Source organism: Castor canadensis, chromosome 13 (genome assembly GCF_047511655.1).
Source record: "Castor canadensis chromosome 13, mCasCan1.hap1v2, whole genome shotgun sequence".
NCBI classification, from domain to species: domain Eukaryota; kingdom Metazoa; phylum Chordata; class Mammalia; order Rodentia; family Castoridae; genus Castor; species Castor canadensis.
In genome coordinates, this window is record NC_133398.1 from 107,033,873 (window position 1) to 107,046,613 (window position 12,741).

At 38.3% G+C, this 12,741-nt stretch overlaps 1 protein-coding gene across 1 annotated transcript in view; it reads right to left on the reverse strand.

The window, feature by feature from the left end:
* LOC109675963 (contactin-associated protein-like 3) overlaps positions 1-12,741 on the reverse strand; it is a 203,046-nt gene that overhangs the window by 27,749 nt on the left and 162,556 nt on the right. Inside the window, exons 14-15 of the mRNA XM_074052428.1 lie at positions 11,988-12,144; positions 4,935-5,062 (exon numbers count right to left, since the gene is read on the reverse strand). Coding sequence (XP_073908529.1) covers positions 4,935-5,062; positions 11,988-12,144 — 285 coding nt within the window. The remainder of the gene's footprint in view (positions 1-4,934; positions 5,063-11,987; positions 12,145-12,741) is intronic.

A 12,741-nucleotide genomic window follows, 5' to 3' on the forward strand; every position in this document is an offset into this window, starting at 1 on the left:
AGTCGGTTGGTGTTCCTCTGTTATGAAGAGCTTTTCTCTTGTCTTTCTCTTTATTTATTCTTATTTTTGTCTATTTTAAATTTATAGCACTATTCACCTGGGTTCCAACTATAAGCTAATGGTTTATAATCTATTACTATAACTTATCTTAATGTTCCACACGTGGCCAGTGGGAGTCCTCCCAAGTTGTTTGGACAAGTCTCTACTCTTTGATGAGTTTTTTTTTTTTTAAACAACTTTTTGCCACAGAAAGATGATCTAGGCTCATTTTATTTCTCTGTTCCATCTCTGAAATCAACCATTTTTCCAAAGTGGTTGACATTTCTTTTCCTTTTTTCTTTTATGGTACTGGGGATGGAACCCAAGGCCTTATGCTTGCAAGGCAAGTGCTCTACCACTGAGCTACAACCCCAGCCCTTTTGTTTTTATTTTGTTTTTGAGATAAGGTTTTGCTAACTTTCGACTGGACTCAAATCCACAATCCTCTTGCCTCTGTCTCCAAATCCACAATCCTCTTGCCTCTGTCTCCTGAGTAGCTGGGATTAAAAGCACGTACCACTGCACCTGGCTTGTCATAGTTTGCTTTAGCAGAGAATGATAGAAAATGGTGTTTTCCAAGATCTATCCCTATGCCTCTCTGCTCCTGGGGCACCATTGTTTCTAGGCCTTCTCAGCAGTCAGAGCTAGGAAATATGTGTACTTGTATGCTACATTCCACACACACATGCACACATTCTTCTGTGATTACTTTTATTACTTATTATATAATATTAAACCCATTCATGTTGATATATCATTTCCAATCTAGCACCACGGGTTCAGTTTGGTCTTCTTTCTTTCCGCATGTACAACCCATTCCCAGTAAGAGAGCTGACCCCAGAATCCTCAGTATTGACATACTTGCTCATTTCCTTAATGAGTAGCCAGTCTTTGTATCCCTTGTCTTGTCTTTCCTTTCCCTATCCCTGCAGGCCTTAATTCCTCCATGGCCCTAGCACTGCAGGCCCTGCCAGTCCCAGCTGCTCAAGGGAAGAGATAGGAATCAATTAATATTATTTAAAAAAAAAGAGAGATGAAGAGAAAGGAAGAAGAAGGTATGGAGAAAATCTTTCAGAAAGAAATATTTTGAATATTGTGCTTGCTCTTCACCTCCCCTCAGAAGGTTTGTTGAGAGCTGAAAATGAATGAAATATCCAGAAGAGCCTCATAAATACATCCACATTTGGAGAAGTGAAGGGCTGATGTAAATTGCCAGAGAGGAGATAATCTAGAAAAAAATCTTCTATTGAAGAGGCCCCACAGCCCAGGGCTTGATGTCAGAATGTCAACAATCTAAGATGCTGGTGTATCCTGATGTAAGTACAGAATACACTGTTCATGTTGTAGTGTGACACCTGTAACAGGTGTCACAGATTTGGAAGAGAAGACAAAACAGAGAACAGCTATCACATCAGATACAATGCAACAGACCCTTCCTCACCAACTTGAACTCTTACATCATGGAAAAAAAATAGATAGACTGACAGACTCTTAGATCTGTGATTACAGATCAGAAGGGACAAAAAGTATGTGTCAGATTGTGAGGAGCTGGATGTCCATCAAGAAAAATTCAGCTGCCTTATAAATTAACTAATGCTTGGACAGAGCTGCCTGGTACAAGCATAGACATAATGTTTAAAAAGCATACCAGTACAGTGAAAGAAGGAAAAAAGGAAGGAAGACACATGAGATGAAGAAAATAAGAACAAGGAAGGACAGGAAAATGGACTACAGCACATGAACATCACAAAGCTGGTCTGACAGAGCAGGAGTCAAGGGAAAGAAAACCCTGTGAGTTTCATAGAGTGAGTCTTGGTAAGATAACAGGTAAAAGACAAGAATTTAAAAAATAAATTAAAAGATATATAAAAGAAAAAACAAAAGTCCCAAACAAGATCATATCAGAAATAATAAATAAATCAGAAATAGCTAGAAATAGAATTAACACAGCTAGTATCAGATTACTGACGTTGGGGAAAGTGTGGATCATATTAAATTCAGAGGAGAGCACAGAGCTTAATGCAATTGGGGAAAACAGAATGAATGGAGGGCAAAGGGAGACTTCAGCATGAAGTCCGAGCTACAGAGAATCTGATGCATGAAATACAAGCTGTATTCTGTATTCAAAGCATAATGAAGCAACTTTTCTTTTCTTTTTTGGTGGGACTGGAGTTTGAACTCAGGGCTTTGCATTTGCAAAGCAGATGCTCTACTGCTTGAGCCACATCTCCAGTCCACCTTGCTCTGGTTATTTTGGAAATGGGGGTCTCCTGAATTATTTGCCTGGGCTGGCCTTGAACTGTGATCCTCCTGATCTCAGCCTCCCAAGTAACTAGGATTACAGGCATGATCCACCGGCACCTGGCATAATTTTTTTTAAAGGAGAACAAAATGTTTAGATAAAAAGCACTTTGTTATGAGAAAAAGTCATCAGAGAATGGTTAAGACTGAGACATATCCAATATAAGTTTTTGAAATTGAAGGATATCATGTCTGTCAAGACTGTGAAGAGTCTGAGATTTCACGCCATTTTAGTTTTGTGGATGCTGAAAGAAAATATCACATCTCTGAGGTGGAGTCAAAAGACTTTATCACTCACAACACAGCAGGTAGCATGAACATCGGGAATACCAGCATTGATTCCCACATCACTGAACCTCAGAGAGCCAGGTGACCTGAGTGTGTGTGATCACAACCAGGTGGAAGTGACACACATGTACATATGCATCTCTGATGCAGACCCAGGACAATGCCCAGAGTGTTCTGAGTGGCAGCAGGCCAGTCCCCACACCCGGGAAGTGGGCAGTCAATGGTGGCAATGCTGGATTCCCCTTGACCGACGGGGTTGCCCACAGGAGTAGCTCAGAGACTCGGTATTAGGGGATGGAAATGACAGAACATCTGGCACACCTGGCAAGAACAGGCAGGGATGTCCAGGGGCCATACTGCAACACCTCTCTCAACACTTCCTCCACATGTGGAGGTAGAGAAGTAAATTAAAACAAATTTAGTCTCACACTTCTCCAACACACAATAATAGCAGACAAGATACATGGTTAAACCTTCTCTCAGGGAAAGAGGTCTTCAAATCTAGCTTAGTGTCTGTTCATGTACAAAGCAATATGCATCTTCTCACAGACAGGAAAGAATTCTTGGAACAATGGCCAGTAGGCACTGAGTGGTGAGGACAACTTGACCATGGACTCCAACCATGAATGAAAATCCTGCAGGAAAAAGGATGACTCTAACACACAGTGCCCCGTGCCAGATCACGACGGAACAGGATGGACAAAGGTCTTTCCAAAGTGTGGCTTAACAATGTCATATCACTCACGCTGTCCTAATAGTAGAGGGTAATATTTTAACATGCACAAGCCCTCAAAAACTCAGGAAACACTTCACTTAAGGACTGTTCTACATGGAAAACAATAAACCACCCAGCCAAGTCATAAATTAAACATAACTCATTCTCTATAAACTAATAAAGATTAAATATCCCTAATCCAAAAATCCAAAATGTTTTGAACACTGATGATATCACAAGTGGAAAATTCCACAACTTACCTCATGTGACAGGTCACTGTCAAACACAAGGCCCACTAGAAATATGGTATAAATTCATTTTCAGGCTGTGTGTATAAGGCATATATGAAGCATCAGTTAAGTTTCATGTTTGGACTTGGGTTCCATCTTCAAGATAGGACATGAATAAAAAACAGGTCATGCTAAGGGGGGGGACTAATGGGAGGGGGAGGGTAAAAGAAGGAAATAGAGATGGTGATTATGGTTATGTACTTTCTATACACGAAGGAATATAGAATTTTTAAACCTTTCAAAATCACCCTAAGAAGAGGAGTAAGGTAGAAAGGATAAAAATGGAGAATATGAACCAATTTGGGTTACAATTGTGGAACTATCACAATGAAACATCCTATTTAGCTATCTTAAACAAATAAAAATGTCTTTTTTTAAAAAATGGAAGATAAGGTACAATAGGTCCCGTTTGGGGGTTGGTACTGGTGGAGGGGGAGGATATAAGGAAACGGTGTAGAGGGTGAATGTGGTGGAAATAATATGTACTCATAAAAATGGAAAAATGAGGCCTGTTGAAACCACTCTAAGAAGGGGGCGGGAGGCAAACAGAAGATGATGGAGGGAGCGAACTATGATACATTGTAAGAACTTTTGTAAATGTCACAATGTACCCCCAGTACAATAATAATACACTACAAAAACCCCAGTATCTCATTATATACATGCAAATACTCCCAAATCTGAAAAATTGGTCCCAGCATCCCAGATGACAGATCCCTGAACTTACTTCACTAATGAAATACTGATTTTGTTCAGACAATGCTTTCATATCCATGCTGGTTATGGTTTGGATCTCAAATGTGCCCCAAAGGCACATTTGCTGAAGGCTTGGTCGCCATCTTGTGGGGCTATGGGAGGTGGTGGGAGCTTTAGGAGGTGGGGCCTAGTGGAAGGAAGTTTGGTCCTTGGAGTTGTGCTCTTGAAGGGGACATTGTGACCCTGGCCCTTTCCTCCCTGTTCTTGTTCCCAGCCACCATGAGGTGAGCAGCCCTTCTCCACCATGTTTCCACCATAATGTTCCTCCCTGCCACCGGCCCCAAAATAGCAGTCACTAAGTATGGACTGACACCTCTGAAACCATGAGCCAAAATAACTGCTCTTCCTTTTCTCTTGTTTATCTCACGTATTTGGTCACAGTGATGGAAGGCTGACTGATCCCATGCTGTCCTGGTATCTCTCTTGGCCCCAACATTGCCATTAATTTTTTCCTGTGACCCAACTAAGGACTTTGGCTACTTTTTTTAACATTAGAAACATGTTTTTATAAAATGAAAGCTTTTTTTTTTTTTGCCACTACTTACTGTCCCCCTGGCAGAGCAGAGGTCCCAGGGTATATGTGGCTTCAGAGTGTGGTCGGCCTGTGTCTGTCATCACAACCTGAGTGACTGGCAGGTGCTCCTTATGAGAAAGGACAATTGTATCACTGGTCCTAAAACACAGCAACCCAAACCTTTAAAATTATTATAATTAACAAAACAGACACAATTAACTATGGTCTTTTTTTTGCAATTTGAAAATGATGTTACAGGACTTAACTGAATACTAAAAACATTTTCAGTATTTTGTGAGCACAGATAGTATTAAGATTCTAAATCAAGGATTGGCACACTTTTTCTGTAAAGGACCATACAATAAATGATGTGGCTTTTCAGACCATGCAAGCTCTGTAGCAACTGCTCAGCTCTGTCACTGACATGTGACAGCAGCCATAGGCATTGACAGTAGATATGACGGTGTTGCAATAAAAACGTAGAGACACCAAAATGTGAATTTCATGCAAGTTTTATGCATCTTGAAATATCTTCCTTTTACTTTTAAGCTACTTAAAAAGGTAAAAACACATCTTAGCTCATGGGCCAGACAAAAACAGGCCAGTGGGCAGATTTGACCCACAGTTGCAGTTTAGCAAGTTCTGAACCTTTTGCTGGATCTCACTGACCACAGAGGGAAAGGGCAGAAAATTGCGAAGCATAGGATAACATTTTCAAGATAATTACACATATAACTGTGCTTCCAAAATTAGCCTCAGGATAATATTTAAATGATTATTAGTTGCAAATAGGAACATTACTTTAAGTATTCCTTTCACAGAAGTATCCTTAAGTTTTTAAGTCTTTTTGTAGTTATTGCTAGGCAGGCATTCTCCCACTTGAGCCACACTACCAGCCATATTTTGTGGTGGGTATTTTTGAGATAGGGCCTAGTGAACTATTTGCCAGGGCTGGCTTTGAATGGAGATCCTCCTGATCTCTGTCTCCTGAGTAGCTAGGATTACAGGCATGAGCCATGGGTACCCAGCTGTTATTGGGTGTTTCTTTACTTGGTAACTTTGTAAATTGTAAAACTGAACCTACAGATTCATAACTACAATAAAAACAAATACTACACAGACTAAGTGTGTGACATTTTCTGTAAAATTCTGAATTCAGTCATTCTGTGGACAAACACCTTCTACTGATAAAATGCAGTGTCAAGGCATTGAGGACAGAATGAGAAGTATAGTCTCCACCCACTAAAAACAAACAGCCCTTGGACACTGAGTATTCAATGTTATCTACATCATCACCATAATCATCGTGGCGATGTCACCACATGTGAGTGACTGAAAAAATAAGTCCACGTCTCTGGGCCCAATACAAAGAGCCCTGGAGGAGACCCTGGGCGACCCTGGGGTCCTGGTTTTAGCTCTGCCACTAATGTCTTCTCTGACCACAATAATGGCACTTGTTAGCTTTTTTACAACCTGCCTAATACGATACTATATGGGACTCCACTGCATGCATGTTCTGCTTTACAAACAAAGCACTGCTAGTCAGTTGCTCATTGTGAGATAATATCTCTATAGAATTAACAAATAATGTTTTCTTTAAATTACTCACTTCTCAAAACTTCCTCTGAATGGATTTGTGACAAAAGATCAGAATGACTAATATTAAATCATTGCAATTCTTTTGTATTTGCAAAAAATAGGATTTGTGATTCTTTATAAAAGATTTTAGGTAGTAAAGTTGGAAATTTGAAAAGATAGAGTTAAAATAAATTGCATATATTACTTAAGATTTTCATCCTATAAAAAAAATAAAGCAAGCTGTAATACATATAAACAGATATAAATTAATGTGAATTAAAGACTCTGGATTATGTGAAATGTTTACTGGTAAAGGTTATTTCTAAAATTCCATTATCTTACCTAGTTCAGGCTCTGTTATTCATGCTTATGCAAAGAGCAGAGCAGGGTGATCAAAATTCAACAGCATTTATCTTTGCCGTGGACTGAAGTTCGGCAAGCTAGACACGAGGAAGTAAGTCTGGGGGGTTCTTTATCAGTGTGCTAAGCATCTGAAAACAACTACTTCTGCGTCTGCGACCACCATTTTAGTGAGGTAGTCTAATAAGGGAAGTACAATTCTATTAGCTACTCATGAAGCATGCCTGAATTTTGAAGACTCATTTCACATAAAAGCTGCAAGTTTCATTCTATTTTTAACTCAAAATACTGAGCTTGTGTAAGGGACTGTGAGGTGCATTTCAGTTGCATTAAAGCAGACAATAAGTCTTTTTTTCTTCTTCTTCCAGGTGTTTTGGAAAGCTCCCGGTTTGAGCAGAAGGATGGCTAGCATTTTTCATCAGTTTCTTTGAGCTATGTAAACCTTTGCAGGTTTGTATAGAGAACTGAAGATTTGCCACTTACCAGGATGACTCAAAACTTCTTTTGTGTGTGTATGAATAAAGCAAGAGAGTTTATTGAGACAAAAAAGTGAAAGAGTAGAGCTCCCAGAGCTGGGAGGTCCCCAGGGAAGGTGTCTAAAACTTCTTAAACTTCTTAATCAATAAGGACATTTCTTTCTTCCTTCCTTTCCTACCTCCTTCTCTCCCTCTATTCATCTCTTTCCTTCCCCCTTCCTTCCTTCCATCTCTTTCCTTCCTTCCTTCCTTTTCTTTCCTTCTTCCTTCTTTTCTTTCTTTCCTTCCTTCCTTCCTTTTCTTTCTTTTTTATCTCTTTTCCTCTCTCCCTCTCACTTCCCCATTCTCCCCACTCTCTTCCCTCCCTCTCTTTCTCTTCTGCTCTTTCTTTTTCCTTCCTCTTTCTCTCTTTTCCCCTTCTGCCCCTCTCCCTCTCTCTTCCCTCCTCTCTTTCTCCTTCCTCTCCTCTCTTCCCTCCCTCTTTCCCCTCTCCTCCTCTCTTCCCCTTTCTCCCCTCTCTCTTTTCCTTCCCTCTCACTTCCCTCTTCCTCTCTTTCTTCCTTTCTCTCCCTTTCTCTCTGCCCCCTTCTCCCCCTCCCTTCCTCCTGCTTCCTCCCTCCTTCCCTCTCTTTCTCCTCTCCCTATGCTATTCTGATGTTCATACAACAGGAAAAGCATCCTTAATTTGAAAATCTGAAATGGGAAGTGCTCTAAAATCTCAAACTTTTTGCATGCTGACATGATATCACAAGTGGAAAATTTCACACCTAAACTCTTATGATAGTCAAAGTCAAAGTGCAGGTGCACTGAAAACATCATGTGAAAGCACCTAGGTCAGGCATGTGAGGTGGACAAGACACACAAACACATTTTGTTTACACTTGGGTCCCACCCTTGAGATAACTTATTAGGATATGCAAATATCTTAAACCCCCAAACTCTGATATCTATAACACTTCTGGCCTCAAACACACAGGATAAAGAATACTCCCCTGTACAGTCTACACTTGGAAACAGTGCATTTCCAGGAACAATAATCTCTTGCAGTAGTCTTAAAATCCAATCAAAGAACATCCAAAGATGTTTTTGCTTACTAGTTCCTATTGCTCTGAAAATTATACTTTTCCAGCAGGTATGAAAACTTCTAAAAGCTACTGCTATTTACCAGGGAACTTAACTTGATGCAAAGTAAAAGCTATAAATCTTAGGGATTATTAAGAAAATCAAAAGGTAGAAATATTGAGTCCACCTTAACTTTAAAAATTGTTTTGGGGAGTAGGTCAGTAATAACATAATCATTATAGTCACAATGACTCCCCATTTAAAATTTCCTCACTTTCAAATTATTTAATTGGTTGTCTGCCTATCTGAGCTAATTCAACCTGCATGAATCACTACAGCAATACAGTGTGTCTTGGTCTCTGATAGCACTGCTCTATTCACCTGTTTTTCATCTTAAAAATCATCTTGCTATACTTTCACTCTTAGTGTTCATACGAATTTTAAAGATAGCCATCCTGTGCCTTGCAGTGTGGTTAGCACATCCTGACTCCCACTTACTGGATACCAGAGAAATAACCCTCCTTTTGTACAACAAATATGTCTTCAAATAGTGTCAGATGTCAGCCAGGCGGTTAGAAGTACACATGACTGAACCACTGCTCTGAGAGTCACATTATCTGCGACAGTAGTAAGTCACTCCTTTTCTTGGGATGTTCTAGTTCTCTTGATAAAGTTTTGTAATTTTTCATAAAGGCATTATTGCTTTTCTAAATAACTTTGTTTTCTAACATGGCAAATAACTTCTACTAGGTTTTGTAATCATAATTATTTTATGATGTCATAGAAATTCAAGTAACTTCTCAATATTGATTGACCATAAATGCAGCAAACTTACTGAACTTTCATTTATAATATAATTTCTTAACATATTTCTTGAGGTTTTCTATGTAGGTAATTATGTTACCTATAGACAATGTCTACCCACTTTGTTTCTTCTTTTCCAATACTTTTGTGTTTTTAATTGGCACATATATGACCTTTAAAAAATTGTTATTGATTTATAACTTAAATTATGTTTAAGTAAATAGTCTCTACATGACAGTTCTTTAGAATTTGTGAGAGTCACTTATCTGCAAAAAGTTCCATGCATGTTTGAGTAACATATGTTCTATATTTGTGGCTACAATATCAAGTTTATAATTATGTTATTAAAATATCACTTATTGATTCCAAAATGCATTATGTTAAAAATCTCCCACTGGCCTGACACGATGGCTCATACCTATAAATCCCACAGAGGTAAGAGGATCGTGGTCCAAAGCTGCCCAGGCAAAAACATGAGATCTCATCTGAAAAATAACTAAAGCAAAAAGGCCTGGGGGCATGACTTAAATGGTAGAGCAGCTGGAGATCCTGAGTTCAAACCCCAGTGCTGCTCCCCCAAAAAAAGTCCCACTGTTTTGAGTAATTTTTCTATTTCCCTTTGCATACTTGTTCTTTCTTCATATAATTTTAGAAAATTGGATAGTACACAAAAGTGTAGGGCTGTTAGATCTTTCTAATGAATTAATCTCAGGCTTACTTAGGGTACAACTTTACCCCTAATGATGACTTTTGTCTTCGTCTGACATACAACTCTACACCTGCTTTCTCTTTTTTGGTTTTTATTTACATGGTAAACATTTCCTGTCCTTTTACTTTCAACTTCAGTGGGCACTTACGATCTATGTTTTGCAAACAAGTTATAGCTGCTTAAAAACTTTAGTATGATAGAGCCTAATGCCTAACTTGAATGGATAGAAGAGTCCCTCACATTTATTGTGATTAGTTTTACATTTGTATATATTTGATCCACCTTATTCTTTTATGTTTGTTATTTTTTTTAAAGAACTCTGAAATAATCACACCAAAGTCCTATTCAATTCTTAGAAGTAAAATAACATTACAGTTACATCTGTAATCATTATAACTAGCAAAATAACTCATGCATTTTTGAAGATTAATTACAGGGTGCGTGTATATTTCAGAGTGCAGAGGTCTCTTGAACATTGTCTACTGAACAGTACTACTCACATATTGGTTTGAAGTGCTTTAATATTTTAATTATTATAGCACTTTTTTATGGTACTAGGATTTGAACTCAGGGCTTTGTGGTTGTGAGGCAAGCCCTTTACCACTTCAGCCATTCCTCTAGTCCATTATAGGTTAAAATAGATTAGTTTTATGAGTAATTTTGGCATACTGTAATTACTACGGAAAGTTGATAGAAATGTCTTGACTGGGGCACTAACTTATATCTTATTTTTCATATGTGTCTTAAATGAGCTGTTGACTGCAGAAGCAACTTACAGACCAATGTTTCTGGTCATGATTATAGATGTGCTGTTAAGAGTTAGCAAAATAGCTTTCAATTTACTTATGTTCCTGAAAAATATCCTCTTCTAATAAGCTTCCCACTAGGAAAAAAACTCACTAAACACCTTAGAAGGAAAGACTTTGAATTAAAATTCCACGATTCAAGTTCTTATTTCTATATTTGAATCAATACTATACAATTGTAAATCTTTTATCTTTACAAATAAATGTAATTACAAAACTCTTTATGTAAGATGAGTAAATTCCAATTTTACAAACTGATCAAAATTTAATTTCATTTGAAAAAATTGAAAGAGAAGTTGAAATTCCCAGCATCCCTCTCACACAACTCTCATTTGTAAGACATTCTGCAAGGGTTGGAACAAAATTTCAGAAGGTTTGTAATCACAGTTTTGAATATCACTTGAGTCACTACCCCTACCCCAGTCTTTTTTTTTTATGCTTTAGTTATTTTTTAAATAGCATCTCATGTTTTTGCCCCTGCCATTTTGGACCATGATACTCCTAGCTACACTTCCCACATAGGTGGGATGGCAGACACATGCCCCCATAGCCTGCTGTATTGGTTGAGATGGGGTCTCCCTAGCTTTTAGCCCAAGTTGGCTTTGAACTATGATCCTCCTGATCTCCACCTCCCGAGTAGCTGAGATAACAGCCTGGGTCACCACACTCGGGCCTCAAAACAATTTCTAAGAAAGGAAGCATTGCAATCCTCATGAGAAATTCTGCTTAAAAGAAAACTTAAAAGTACAATTTGCAAATCACTTGAAATCCTGTAAGCCAGTCAATCCAAGGTGTCATCTATAGAACATTTTAGAAAGAAATTTGCATGCGAGTAGGAAATTACTGATTCCATGAAATAGTCTTTATCTATAGGACCTCTCATAGTTCTAATGAATTTATGTTTACATGTATTGCTGTGGCCCACATCTATTTAAGACAAAGGCTTGGAGGAATTCATGTTTTGAATTAGTGTTATGAATACACTGTACTTCCTGAGTTCTACTTTGATCAGCTAAACCACACTTTAAGCATTGCTTGCTATCTGACTTCTAGTGAGCAGAAACTTACCAAGCCTTCCCAACAAGAAGAATGACAGTCCCATTATACGGTAAAATAGTAAATCTCTGGTCATGAAATTTATTCTTTAAATTCATTGATCAGATTGCATCTAAACTTCTGTTTTGAATTTACTTGAGCATACTTTAGTTACTTTTTTCACCAGCTGTCTGGGAGTTAATTAACTATGCCTAGTTAAGGAATAAAAACTACTTTTTGTGCAGGGAAATCACCATTCATTCCGGTCAGCATCACAGTTGCAGGGATAGTGAGCAGCAATGCAGTCACCCTCTAGTCCACAGGTGCATGTGGGAGAACCAGGCAGAGAAGCGCCCCAGGAAGTGTGGGTTCCATTGATTCTTCCAACCCCCCAGCTCAGTGGGGCTCCATCTGAAATACAAGTATGAGAAAGGTGACTTTGCCGTTAATACCACCACTCCAATATAGTTCCCTCTGTTTCCAGGTTTACTCATGTGTGTGTGTGTGTGTGTGTGTGTGTGTGTGTGTGTGTGTGTGTAAGAAAGAAAGAGAGAGAGAAGAGAAAATACACTTAAGAAGTTATACATTGTACTTCTGCCAACAAAGATGCTGTTTCTTTAAGGACACTGACCAAACGCCCCCTTTCCCACTGAACATTTCAATTCATAGACCTAACTTATTCCCATCTATTTTTCTTTTATTAGAAAATAAGTTCTTAACTGTTTTGGATATGATATTGCATATTAATCATAAAAATAACATTTTTAAAAATTTACTATCAAAACAAAAACCAGAATAATTTAGACCCTGAAGACAAGTCTGAGATGGTAAAATGCTTGTTGAGAAAGTTTAACGTTATACAGAAGCAGTGATCTACCTCACTGCATATTTGTGTTCATATTAAACATTGGAAAGTATGGTGCTCCCTGTTAGGACTTAATACATTTTTTTGAGATATCTGATTTTCTTGCATTACATGTCATGGCTATTTTTTGGAGCCTAAGAAAT